Source organism: Poecilia latipinna, unplaced genomic scaffold, assembly GCF_001443285.1.
Source record: "Poecilia latipinna isolate Pla-1442-1.1 unplaced genomic scaffold, P_latipinna-1.0 Scaffold2241, whole genome shotgun sequence".
NCBI lineage: Eukaryota > Metazoa > Chordata > Actinopteri > Cyprinodontiformes > Poeciliidae > Poecilia > Poecilia latipinna.
The window spans coordinates 1-14140 of NW_015114857.1; the positions used below are offsets into that span (position 1 = coordinate 1).

At 37.4% G+C, this 14140-nt stretch overlaps 1 protein-coding gene across 2 annotated transcripts in view; it reads left to right on the forward strand.

Moving 5' to 3' along the window:
- Positions 1-476: 476 nt before the first annotated feature.
- Positions 477-14140, forward strand: part of LOC106936916 (collagen alpha-1(XIX) chain) — a 63551-nt gene continuing 49887 nt past the window's right edge. The window contains exons 1-9 of one of the 2 annotated variants that reach the window (XM_015018174.1): positions 477-603; positions 678-722; positions 4904-4936; positions 7473-7511; positions 7651-7686; positions 11187-11222; positions 11720-11764; positions 13042-13095; positions 13594-13647. In XM_015018174.1, the coding sequence (XP_014873660.1) occupies positions 544-603; positions 678-722; positions 4904-4936; positions 7473-7511; positions 7651-7686; positions 11187-11222; positions 11720-11764; positions 13042-13095; positions 13594-13647 (402 nt within the window). In that variant the 5' untranslated portion in view covers positions 477-543. The remainder of the gene's footprint in view (positions 604-677; positions 723-4903; positions 4937-7472; positions 7512-7650; positions 7687-11186; positions 11223-11719; positions 11765-13041; positions 13096-13593; positions 13648-14140) is intronic. The other variant, XM_015018175.1, reaches the window with a different exon arrangement.

Below are 14140 nucleotides of genomic sequence, written 5' to 3' on the forward strand. Positions count from 1 at the left end.
TTTTTGTGACAAAAGTGTCTCGAGAAGAAATTCAATTCTGTGAGGTGAAATGTTGATATTCTCCTGGGTTTATGTTGCGCAAAATATAGATTTCAGCCTCGTGAGTGTTCATTACCACCTGGACCTCGGTTCAAGTCCGTGTGTCTTACTCTAAGTTTTTCTTTCAGTTTTCTCAACATAACGGAGAAGAGGAAATCCAATCAAAAAGCTCTTAGGACGCTGCACCGGCTGTGTTAAAGTGCCATCTGTTGGCAGACAAAGAAATGATTTCCTATGAAAACAGACACATACTGCAGTGCAACAGGAGCTTAAAAATGTTCATTATCTTGCAAGACTCATGTAACACCACAGCCTCATGAAGCCATATGTGTAAAATGGGTTTCATTTTTTACTCCACTGTGGATTATGAGATGACACAGGACTGTATGTTTTTCTGATTACTTATTCATAGCAACAGTCCGTGCCTTAGCGTCAGTCTCGAATCTGTCTGTCTTTTTACCCCGCTTTTGCTGTCAGTCACTGTCAGCGCTGTGCTCTGTTCACATGCAGAGGGAGAAGGGGGAGTGTGGCGTCCCTGGGGAAAAGGGAGAGAGAGGAGATCCCGTACGTATTTCCCTGCCGTGACATTTACAATGGCGCCGTGTTACAGAGTCATTAACCGAGGCCTCCTCCCACAGGGTCAGCCAGGTGCCGAGGGGACTGGCGGCGCGAAAGGACAAAAAGTAAGTCACTTCAATGTCAAATGTCAAGCATGATGAGTCCCTCTGTTTATGCTCCCTCAAACTCACTGTGCTTGGGTGCGGAAAGGGTGCAGGCAAGTTCAAGCAGATTTACTGACACCTTGATTCAGTCTCCTTTGTGCTAGTTATGTTCTTGGACTCTGGATACCTTTCAAAGGCCTTTGAAATCGTATTGCATTAAATAATGAATCTGAAGGTGTGTATTACTTGTTTGTCTCTTGTGCTCCAGTAAGCATGATTTAAGTGATTTTCTTACTGCTGACAGATTGTGTCTAATCTCTGGGTGTGTGTCGTTGGGTGGCTTTGTTCCTGTTTGTCTGTGTACAACTTGTGTTTTCCATAAGAAACTGACAACCGTTTAAAAAAAACTGCTTAACCTTGCTTTGATTTTTTTTGTTGTTGTTGTTTTATCTCAGTTTCTTTTTAATTGATGAGAGCATCTAAAAATATTTTTTTAAATATTTTTAAGGAAGACTTGAATGCAGAAAGTTGGTTGAGGAAGTCTAACTCTTTAACTTCTCTGTAACTTTTACTGTCCAAAGTATGCATTTGTATTCCTGGCTATTTATTTTAATATACCAAACATAAAAACCCTTCTGCCTTCAGAATTCACCTAAAGATTAAATATAAACCAAATCCCCTTTGCGTAATTTATATTGTAAAAACAGTGTGTGGCAGAACACATCAATCTGCAAACACCAACCCCACCATAGTGGTGGCATCATCGTGCTGTTTGTTGGCTTTTCCTCAGCATGGACAGGAAAGCTTGTCTGAGTTTATAGGAAGATTGATGAGGCTAACTTCAGGGAATTTTTTAGAGGAAAATCTGAGAAACTTGAGAAATTGGATGGAAATTCACATTACTAAGGAACAACGACCCCAAACGCAAATTATATGGCACAATTAAAATGCTTCCATAAAACGCCAATAAATAAATCCAATTCAGATGTTGTGGAAAGATTTGACCATTTCAGTTCACAAATGTCCTTCCTTAAATCTGCTTGAGCGTGAACGATTTCAAGACAAAGGTATTTACGAAATATTCAGTCTTTATAATGAGCAACATGACTATGCTCTCTGTAGTGTTGTGTTGAAGTTAGAAAATTTGGGGTGGGGGGAAAGTTGTATGGTTATAAATACTACAATGTATCAAGAAACTGATTTATTTTTTTAAATTATTTTATTTTTCTATTTTTATTTCTTTTTGCAGAAACCACCTTTTCTGCAATTCAAGTTTTCATCTGGCAACTATTAAATATATTTTATGGAAATTAATAATCTTACAATTTAAAGCGACTCATTAGTTTACCTTTTATGACAGAGCATTTGGTTGAATCTCGAAAATCTTCACTAAGGAGATTTATTACTTCAAACCTGTCATTACTTTTAGCTATTCCACTTGTTCCAAAAGCAGCCATGCTTTCAACACATAATTGCACATAATTGCTTGAAACTAAACTACTGACCCCTTATGTCTTCTCTTCTACTTTAATAATTTAACCCATTTTTTAAAATGTAGTCCTTCTAAAAGAATTTGTTTCACTAAATTAATTCTAGTTCATTCTTAAAAGATGTGGATGTGAATCCTGGATTTCAAGTTCTACATTGTTAAGGTATTCTAAAGCACGAAAGGCTGCAACATCCAGATATAGATTTTTCATCAAAGTTGTCATGATAAATCTTTAGATATGGTAAAATTAAATTTTTTATGTGCTAAAAACAGTGAAGGAACCAATGCAGTTGGTTAAGTTGTCTGTGCATCATGTCCCGTACAAGACTTTGTTAAAAATCATAACCAGAAAATGAACCTTGTACAGTTTCTGCATTGAGTAATGTAATGTTCTGCATACAACTGCAGTGATGGATGGTTGTAATCAAACAAAGCTTCTGCAGAAAACTTTGTTTAGGCTGCTGCAAAAACTCAAGTTTCATTTTTAGATTTTTCTCATGAATAGTTCAGCAGGGTTTAACCGTAAACCTCCTAAGCCAAGTGTGGTGGCCAAAAATAGAGATGTACCAGAGAGATTTTGCAATTGTCTGACCTGCTGATGCCAACTTCTTTTTAAGAACTAGAAATAACAATAAAAAAGAACTTTTCTTCATTTTGGATTATGAATTGTACTGTGGTAAGAATGAAATGTTTATAGTAAACTAATGATTTCTCATAATCAGTCCAAACAGAGCTTTCTCTGTTGCTGGAATTGTACTACTGCAATGACATCCTCCAAGTTATAAATAGAAAGGTATTTGCAAAATAAAACACACACAAAAAAACATCATATCTTATTCATTCTTTTACAACATTGCTTGCAGTTTACTAACCTTTTTTGGATACCTAAAAAGCTAATATGTACCATGTCATAAGATATATATGTTGTTCTACAAAATCACTTCTCAACAAATACGGATGCCCAACTTGATAATTGTGAGAAAAAGTCTTCATTTATTACTATAAATCATTGATATGAAGAAGCCTTAAGCAGCTTTTTTGTGGTTAATCATTCATTGTTTATATCAGTAGCAAATATGTCTTTGCGTGTGTGAGGGAGAGAGACAGAGAGAGAGAAAGAGAGAGCATCCTGAGAGGAGTTTTCTATTTCAAAATTCATTGACTTTACATTTTATCATTTTTTAATCATTTTATATTAGTTAAAAGTTTGTCAATTCCATGTTAGTTATAAACAAATCACTTTTTATATTCCTTGTAGACTTGCATATCCTTACCTTAGCATGAGCTAATGTAGCATCCTCCGTGATTATAGTCAAAAGGATACAACAGAGAAACTTTGTTCCACTCCCTGTTATTTGCTGAAGTTTAACACCTTGTTGTTTCAGTCTGAATAAACAGTCAACATGCCTCCATAGATGTCTGACTTCAGCTTTATTTACTTTATTGATTTAGAAAATAGTCAATTGAGTCTTTTTCACTCTGTATAACTTCCAGTGCGACCTGTGAGACTTACGTAAGGCACCTTTCCTGATCAAAAGAAGAAAGAAAAGAGATTGGATTTTAAGCTTTTGATCGAACAGTCAGGGCTGGTTAAATGAAATTAGTTGGCTCCTGTCAACAGTCAGTTTCTTGGTTTCATGTCGAGCCCAAAATGAAAGTTGCCTGAACCACTAAAAAGGCAAAAACGAGTTGTGATGTCATGAACTTCAATCCCGACCACTTTGCATAATCTGCTGAATTTGTGCAACTTTTTCTGTCCTCAAAGCAGACTTTTCTCTGTCTTGTTGGTCCCAAGCTGCTATTTTACTGTCTTCTGCCATTGCTTTTGATTACCAGCATGTAACTTGAATATATCACCCACCACCACTATGTCTTGTGGCATTGAAGAGGTTATGTATATTTCACAGTTTCATTAAAAGCAAGCTGTGAATAGTTCTGCTGGTGGTGCAAAGAAAAAAAAAAGATTTTTTATGTAGATTGGCACTCAAGGAATGAAAGAGAAACTTGCTGTTTTTAGTCGTCTCTTTTAAATGATTTACAGTCTAAGCAGTCTAGTACACAACAGCATTTCAGTCTTAATCAAAGGAATAATGACAGGCTCCTGAAGCAATGCTTCAAATTAAATAATTGACTGGTTTACTGAACAACCCTTAGGATTTCAGGATTTACATATTGTCTCAGAATATCGGCATGTCTTATATCTTCACACTGATGGGGATTTAAAGACATAAAAAGCCCCCATTTGCGATCAAAATTAAGAGTTTAACAGCAGTTTGTATACTTGGTAAACCACAGCATGTGCTCCCCGCATGCTTGTTAATTGTTCAGTATGGCACAGAGTACAAATGTGGTGCTTTTTAGTTTTGTGGAGGGAGAACATTTCCGAGATGTAAATTGTGAATTTAGAGGCTCCCTCCAGCAAGTGTCACAATTAAGAACTCTTTAATGTTCCCTGGAGCTCCCCGTAAATCCATTGCAAAAAATAACATGACCTAAGAACTGTAACCTTTCTTTCAAGATTCTAAAAAAAAAAAAAAAAAATTACAAGAACTTCAAAACACTGGTTAATAAATCCAGAAAAGGTTTGGGGGTGTAAAAGGGCGTAAAATCTCCCGTGTTGTTTCAAAAGATCTGGAAAGCAGAGTTACACACGTGTATTGTTTGTAATGCTTGTAGGATGTAACAGGCAATTTGTTTCTCTTGTTATCATCAGGGTGATGTTGGTCCTCCTGGTCCTCCTGGTTCTGTAAGTACAATTTTGTGATCAAGCTCCACAACAGCTTTTTATTTATTTATTTTTTTCTATTTTCTATTTTACTTACCTTTTATTGTAAGAGTGATACATTGCCTAACCTCTCACCAGCGTGAGAACAGACCAAAACATCTCTGCATCAGCGAGTGTTGACCTGATACCATCTCGAGACAAAGCAGAAGGAATCAACAGGCATAACAGTGTTTACCTCTGCTGTCACACCCCCAACATGCTACCATGCGACTGTGTAAACAATTTCCTCCCTCTTGAAGATGCTGCGGACTTACTGTCTGAAGTTATGTTTTGATTTGCTTTGTGTGCTGTGTATGAGCAGCAGAAAAGAGTACATAAGAGCTTCAGATATGGAAAACCTTTTCTTTCTGTGGCAGATGAGCTTTTTTTGGGTTCAATTAAACCGAGAAAAAGCTTCTTTGTTACTTTTAAGTAATTATTTTCACATTTCCAGCAAGCGCCCTGTGAAAGATCTTTGCTGATTGCAGAGAATCGTTGAAGTAAAAAAAAAAAAAAAAGAAACGCTAGCTCCAGATGATGGCTTAATCTCCTTCTTGATACTCAAAAGGCTTCATAGTGTGAATAAATTAGGGTCACTGGGCACAGATTGTTTTTTTATGTTAATAATTATAAATTATAGAAAATGATGTGGTTTGGGTAAGTGGAGCTTTTAGTTAAAAAGTAGGGACACTTTTTTTTTTTTTTTTTAGAAGAAACTTATGTCAACGTGAAGCTCTGGCAAGTGCTAAAGGAAACACAAAGTGGCTGAGTAGTAGAACTATTTTCTTAGATATTTAAAAGTAAAAGCAAAATTTCGTGGGAGGAAACAGTTAGGATGTGCAAGGTGGCAATAATATCACAAAAACCAGTTGGAAAAAAATGCTTTAAATGGTCAAATAAAAACATGTTCTTGAAGCCTTTGTTTCTCAAAGTGAGGGCTTTGGCATTTTGATGACTGTCTGCTAATGGTTTTTGTTCTGAAGAACAGCTGTATATTGAACCCACTGAAGGCCTTGGACAAGAGCTTGGAAACAAAGTTTGATCGCTCTCATTCATATTCTCATTTTCCCCTGCTTGTTAACGAGCAATTCATATGGAAATGAGACATGTTAATTATAGATCGAAGAAATATCGCTTGCTCTCTTTTGGTTTCACTGGTTTAGATCTTACCAAAGGAAAGGCAGTTCGTTTAACGGGAGAGGAGGGGAGGGGGTTTGAAAGGCTTTATAAAGCAACAGGGGTTTAGTTAGTAGTTTTTGCCTGGCTATAAATGAAAGGGTTGAGCATATGAACATTGTTGTTTAGTGAGGTGTTTGCCTCTATAGATGTGCAGTGGAGAGGGAGGCATTAGTCACTTGATAAATGAGTCTGTTTGAATATTTTAGTATACCGGTCTCTGTCTGTGCTCTGCTTCTTCCCACGGCAGATAATTTTGGCAGTTACGCATTGATTTCCCTTACGCAGCAGAAGCAAGGGTTCACATCATTACCCTCCCTTCATAAAACTTCCGTGCCTCTGTTTATTAGTGACAAGGAGGGGAAGTCGACTCACAGGCATGCACGGCCATCACATCAAGCAATGCCCTTTAAGGGAGAAAACAGTCCTCTTTTTACTGCTCCACCTCTGAACACTGGTGTTTTATTATCTGTGAAGCCAAATCTGTTATGCCAATTTATGTTAGAAGGAAATGGTCCTTTGCAGAACAGCCCTGTTCTTGCAAAAAAAAAAAAAAAAAGCTTTTAAAGAAATTTTGTTAAATACTAATGGCAATCAGACTTTGTTACATATCTGAGGACAAAGTGGCCTCTTTGTTTTCTAACAGCAGGTAAAGACTGACTGATTATGCCACCGGGAATCAGCACTTGCCTGGAACGCCGTTGCTAAAGAGAGCCATTCATGTCAAGTTCATAGAGCTTGTAATCAGAGAAATGATCAGATAGGGCTCAAAGGCACACTTTAATCAGGAAAATCGGAACCGTACAGATGGAAAATAAAGTATCTTAAAAAAGACAATAAAAGCTTCACAAAATGTACATCTAATGAAAGCATCAAGATGTCACCAACGTATGGATCAATGTATATTCTACAATCTATATTGTCTTGCAAAGTCTGAAGTAGCCATTCTTGCTCAGAGTTGGGGTACATATGGCTATCAATGGCAATATTGTGCCATTTATTGCAACGTCATTTTGTTTTCTTTTTTGACAAATTGTTTGGATTGTTCAGCTGTAACATAAACAAGGTGTGTGCCATATTTCAACCAACAATACCAGTAATATTTTGTTACAAAATAACTGCTATATGTGACATTATCATAGGTAATGATAAAAAAAAAAAATACGAGCAAGTGGTTTAATTATAAATGTTAGACTTTCTAATTAAACTCTGAATCAGTGAGTTGGCTCCAGAGAGTCGTTTCCCGTGTTTATGTAGACCTGCTCACTGCTTATCGACAGTAACTGCCAGACTTTTGAAGACCATTTCATTTCCAGAACATTGTGTCTTTTATTACTTGTAGGTGATGACAGCTCATGGGTTAAGACAGCTCTCTGGAACTGTAAGCAAATGTGTATGCAATACATGTTCTGTGTGTTTGCATACGCCTTCTTATTGTCTCATGTTCTCTGTTGAAGCTGCACCAAATACATTACCCAGTTAGATTTTTTGATGAGGTGTGTTTTCTCTTGTTTTTCAAGGATGAAAGAGTCCAGAAGGGTGAGAAGGGAGATGAGGTAACTATGCTTGCAGAAGAAAGCTGCACTGTGATTCAACTATGATTTTCAAGCACTGCATCCTACACCACGGCATGAATAATACTTTACATTCCTTATGTAATGTCAACAGAAGTGTCACTGATATTTGATTGTGAAATAACAATTGATCACCTGCTGGTCAGACGGAAGGTTTTATTGCACCCTTGTGCTCAATCGAAAAGCACAAAGTAAATCGCAGAATAAAGCGGCTTGGAGTTATTGTTTGGATCCAGGAATTGTAGATGCATCCACTTCAGGCCAGCAAATTATAAAAGCCTCTGATGCAGCTTTTGACCAGACATCAAAAGGCATCTCCATATAATCCACATCATAAATATTTAGGCAGTAGTTCATTTTTTTTTATCTTGAGGGTTTTTATGTGTGACCGCATTCTGAAATAAACAATATTAAAGGGCCCCATCTGAACTTCAACTGGAGTAGGTTTATATAAGCGCTGTGTTTGATAGGGAATTATTGTTAAAGTACGGAAAATGTCATGTGTGGCTCAGAGCTGATAGGAAGTTAGGAATCAAGAGCTTCTGATGTGATAGAGAAAATGATATAGAGGATGCTGAAATAAGAAGCAAGATCAAATGTAACACACAAGAAAATTTAGAAAAAAAAATGTTTTAAAGAAAACACAAATTAACCTCACTGCCAGTTAATAAATGTTTTTCATAAGAGAGGTTCGCAAAAGAAAAACAAAGAACACACACCAGTTTCTTTTTTGATCAAATAGCTGCATGGGTGTCAAATGCATTACTCTGAAAACGTCACCTTCAAAACGGAGGCAGACAAAGGCAAGAATCGAGCACACAGATTGATGCTCGATTCATTTAGTGTTCATATAAAAAAGAACACTAAAAAGGGGGAATCACAATTTCTGTGTAAAGTTTAGACCTAGACGCGCTGAACCTAATACCCAGACAACCCAAAACCGTACCTTTGTAATCTGTCAGTGGTCGAAAAAATCACTGACACAGAGAGGCAAACATAACAAAAAGGTGTTAAAGAAAAAGGGCAGAAGAAGACCAGAGAGTTCAGATGATCAAGGCCACACAGGAACACCATGAAGCAACAGAAAAAGAAAAAAACAGGGTAGAGCAAACGTTTTTATAGAACAGGAAAATTGGTAGCAGTCCAGAGGTGAACAAAGCTAAAGAGATGTGGTTGGGGAATAAAGAAGAAGACCTTATTTATACTGGTCTGCTGCAAAAATAAAGCCACTTACCTGACATACTGTTGGTGTCATTCCTGTGAAATTGAATTAAACAGGAATTACAGCAGGAATTTGTTTGCTAAGCCCAAACAACAAAAGCATAACATTTTTAGAGTTAAGAGTTTGATTTAGTCAAATTATTACAACGTATTCTGCATCCTAAAGAAGTCACTGAGGACATTGCAAACACAATCAAATTGATGGTGTTGCAACGAGACATCTCATTTACTTTAACACCAACTAAATTTGTAAACCGTGATGTATCAAAACTGTGTATTTCTAACACAGTACTTACAGCCGCCTCAAAAGTGGGCATCATATCAATTAAATTCTTGTTGAAGTTACCAAGGCCGTCCTCTCAGGAAGGAACTCTTTCGTTCCTTGTTGCCATGTTATCATTTAAAAACTTGCAGGTCAAAATGGATTATGCCATGAATCTTATGATGCCAGATGACAGACATCAAGAAAGCCCAAAACACTCATGAGAGATCCGCCCCAATGCACCAATAAACAGCTGACTTCAAACCAGCCCTGACTGGTCAGCCGATTGGGATCACGGCTCTCAGGGTTCCAGGAAGCCAGGTAGGATCAGGGTAGAAGTGCTAATTGAAAAACTCCGGACCCAACTTTAAAACCAGGCTGGTCAGTGAAAAGGGGACTTTTGAGACCAAATCCTATCATCCAAGATGCCCAACACATGACTTGGGGCTACCTCCAGGATTTGGGAGTGAAGTTGATGGAATGATTAGTGCCAGACTAATCAGCACAATCACATTGAAAAGTATGTGACCACGCTGCTGACCACCATGAAAAAGAAATGCCTGTATGGTTCTCCAGCATATTACTTCTTTCTTCAGACTTCACTAAACTGAAAAAGAGTCGGTGACAAAATAACCTGTCTAGTATTGGCAGAGAGGATTAGGTTGCATTTACACTATTAACACTCCTGGTAACGAAGTCTTAAGAAACTTATTGGTTTTACCAAAAAACAACTATAGAGCATTTGTTGCCACTAAAATATTTTTTTCCAATGTGCTACTTTATTTTTTTAAGCCGATGAGACATTGCAGAAACATCTAATTTGTAATGGACACGTTTTTATTCCCCCGGGGTATAAACATGACATGACACAGAGGCCCATTTCTTTCAGATGCTGGCCATGAGGCAGAGAAAGAACCCATATTTTTTTATTTTTTTTTTTATTTTGCTTTCATTCACAATGAGCAGGATGGAAAAACAAGTACAACAATGTTCAAAGCTCACTATTAGGGGACTGCAGGAAAGAAGGGAGGTGGTCTTGAGGTTATTTTGTCTCCATGACAACCATTAGATTATCAACATGCCACCTGGTTGATGGAGAAAAATGCCAGAAAAAAAAAAAAAAAATTGTCCTGCAGTCCCGGAGATATCCATTTGTTTTCTAAATATGCATGGACCTCAATCAGAATTATTTGTTTTGGTCAGATAAGATGATGTTTGAGCTTTTTTGCATGTAAAATACAGACAATCTTAAATAGAAATCTGATAGGTCTTGATAAAAAAGCATATGGTAAAAGCTGGGTTGGTATGTAGTCTTTAAACAGGGTATGACATAAAATATATATATATATATATATATATATATATATATATATATATATATATATATATATATATATATATATATATATATATACATATTATCCGAGGCTATAAAACAGCCTCAGAAATAGTTCACCAGAGATAAAATCTAACTTTTTTGGCGGCCGTCTCAGTCCCCAGAACTAAATCCAATAGAAAATTTGTGTGAGAGTTAAAACAGACGGGAGCATAAGGAAGGATCCAGGACTCAGGATTGTGCAAATTTCCCAAATATGACAATTCTCCTCTTCACAAGATGAGAACTTGTGAAGATGCACATAGATGAGCTTTCTCCTGAAGGGTGACAATGTTCTATGCTATATTACATTTTATATAGTGCGCAAAAGACGGAAGATGTTCTGCAGTATGGTGAACATTTGTCTGTTTGATTAAAATTAGGTTAAAGGTTATAAAGCAAGAAAAAAAAAACTACTTTTGATTTTATTCATGCTCTACAGAGACTTCACTCTTTTTTTTTTTCTTGCCACTAATAGCTGTAACACAAAAACTTACATCTTGAAAGTCCTCATGGAGTCTTTTTAAAGCTCACCATCATCAGCAAGACGAATGAGTTGCTTCACTGTGTTGTTTGTGCCTGTGCTGACAAAGGACGCCTTCCCGTTTCTTTACCTGTCTGCAGGGCGAGAAAGGAGCTCAAGGACTGCCGGGCCTAAAGGTGACTTATTGAGGACTTCACTCTGGCACTAAATTCTGAACATCAATATCCACTGCCAACAAAATAAGGCTCAAAAGACCTTCATATCTGTAAAGAACCATTGTAGTCTTTCTCAGGGTTTGAGTAACTGTACCAGAAGGTTATAGTACTTTAGGTTTATAGACTGTTAAAAGTCTGTTTGTTTTTTTTTTCTTTGGAGAAAACTCTTCCTTTGACACAAGTTCTCAGATGAGACCATGAAGAATGTTTTTGAGCTGTCATCAGCCGTGTCATTCATTTCCTCTTCAAGCAAAGTGCTGATATGTCTTCCAAAAGGTTTAAGAAATAATGTCTATGTGTACAAAAAGTTCTAATACTTTTTGATTCAAAAAGGAGTCACAAATAAACACACGATTTCTAACAACAAAGCACAAATACCAATATGTTTGTTTTTTTTCTTTTCAAATGTTCCTTTTTCCCTTTTCCCTCTTATTCCTGCTTTGTGGTAATGTAACTAGGGAAGCATGGGACCTCCGGGACTGAAGGGAGATCAAGGATTGGAGGTAAGCCTTGGATCTACGATTTCACTATGACACGCAGGTGGTTTTAATTTTTATGTTTTGTGTGAATAATTGTTACATTTCTTTGAGGAGTGGTTTTGTCTAGGGAAAATGTCTTCATGAAAGCAATGCCTTGCAAAAACATTTCAACACCCCATGAAACTTTGAGGAAATGTCATCTCACAGCCAACAACTTTGAGACATTTGGGATTTCATATGACAGATCACATAGGATAGTCCTTAAATCCAGCTGTTTTGTAAAGGATCCAAGGGTTTGATAGAGAGCATTAGTTAACAAACAGCATCGTGAAAATCAAGGAACACACCGTTCAAGTTTGTAGTAGTTTAAAGCTGTGTTTGTACATAGAACAATATGCAAAGCTTTTTGGATACTTCAGATGTCTCTTCAATCCCTCTAAATATAAAAAGAGTCAGCCTCAGTTGCACACATACTGAGACACGGTCATCATTTATGAAAGAATGGCAAGAAGAAAGCCATTTCAGAAACAATAAAAAGTCATAAGAAGTCAATCTCGGACTTTGATGGAAGCCTTGGAGGGGACACATAAAATATGTGGGAGAAGGTGTGTTATAATGTGCCATAATGGACCAGTCCAAGTCTAGAACTTAACCCAACGGCAAATTTGTAAACGTTTGTTCACAGACTCTCTCAATCTGGCCAGGTGTGCTGAAGCAGAGAGAGATCTAAAAAGTTGCAGGACACTGGCTTTTGAGGACTGGAGTTTGTTTCAGCTATTATTCCAGCACAAGTTAATTCTGCAGTATTTTAGGGGGGCTGAATACAAACACACATTTTTCAAACTATTAGTTTAAGGAATTGTTCAAAAAAGTGAAAACTTTCCAAAAACACTAAGTTACATCAAACTAGCTTAATACTACTCAGGACTGTGACTCTATCTCCACAAAAAAAAAAAAACACATGGTTTTGGACTGTGGCAGGAAACCAGAGTACCCAGAGGAAACCCAAGGATGCATCTCACAGAAAACATGCAGGCTATGCATGGAATTCACTTGTCTGGATTTGAACCTCTCATTAGTTTTGCAAATTCCACGTGAGAAGGATCTGTCACATCACACTCTGCAAAATGATATTTAACATTAAATAAAACGTAGAAACTCCCACTTGCCAGACCAACAATGTAACTCTTCTGATTAGGGATTTTCTCAACTGAGCCGGGCCATGAATGCTGGGCCAGATAGTATATAGTTAAATGCAAAAGATAGCCTAAAGTGTTGTTTTTCGCTTTCTACTTTACCAGGGAAAACAAGGTCTACCTGGATCCACTGGGCTCCCTGGACTCCCAGGCGATTCTGTAAGTAGTCTGGCACTAAACAGCAGCACTTAATGTCAAGCTTTTCTTTTCCCCCAGTGCCTTATCTGTCACCTTGCCATATCCTTTACTCTGCTAACTCATCCTGTCAAGGCAAAAGAGAGAGATACACAGATCAACCTGAACAGGCACAGATCGAGAACAGGTCAGAAGAAAAAAAGTCCAGATTAGTATTTTATTTTATTTTACATAGACGACCAGTAATCAAATTTAAGAATTAAGTAGTGGAAAGAGGCAAATCTAAGCGCTTTATGCCAGCGACGGAGGCAGCAGCCCAATCTGTTCTCTGCACCTGCTTCGGTAATGAGCATCTGTCTTTATTCAAAACCAGGGAGGGAAAGAGGCATTTCATAAATCCTGGCCAGGGGAAGTTTTGTTGGAGCACAGCTGCCCGCTGAAGCAGTGAGGAGGAGGAGATAAATGTGTGTGGAGAGATGAAGGCCTGGTGATAGATGTGTCTCTTTTTGGCACTATTTACAGGGCTTACCAGGGGAGCCGGGGGTGCCTGGGAGAGATGGCCTGAAAGGAGAAAAGGTAGGTAAACATCAAATCAAGCTTTCACCTCAAAGACAAATATAAACTAGAGATCTTTTATCACAACTTGAACACGCTAGACAACTTGCGGAGACACATTTCAGATTGCTCGTCCTGCACACCAGCCTCAATTACATTGTGGCTTTATGTTCTCATGCTGGATGTCTTTCCGCGGAAGAGCTGAAAGCAGCAAAGTAGGAAAGTGGAAAAGTGTGTAGTTTAAATTTAACCTCAGAAGGTGCACTCGAGGTCTCCTGTCCACTGGAGTCACTTCTGTGCACCAAAGTGACTCCAGTGTATTATACTGAAGGGTGGAATTAACCAAAATCGCTCGTGGGAGTACTTTTATCAACATTGTAATTTTGGACAGTAGAATTTAGAATTTGCATTTACTTTACTTATTAAATATGTTATAAATGATTACCTATTGAATGTGATTTTTGCCTGTCTTTTTTTTTTTTTTTTTTTTTTTTTTTTTGGGGTTTTTTTAAAT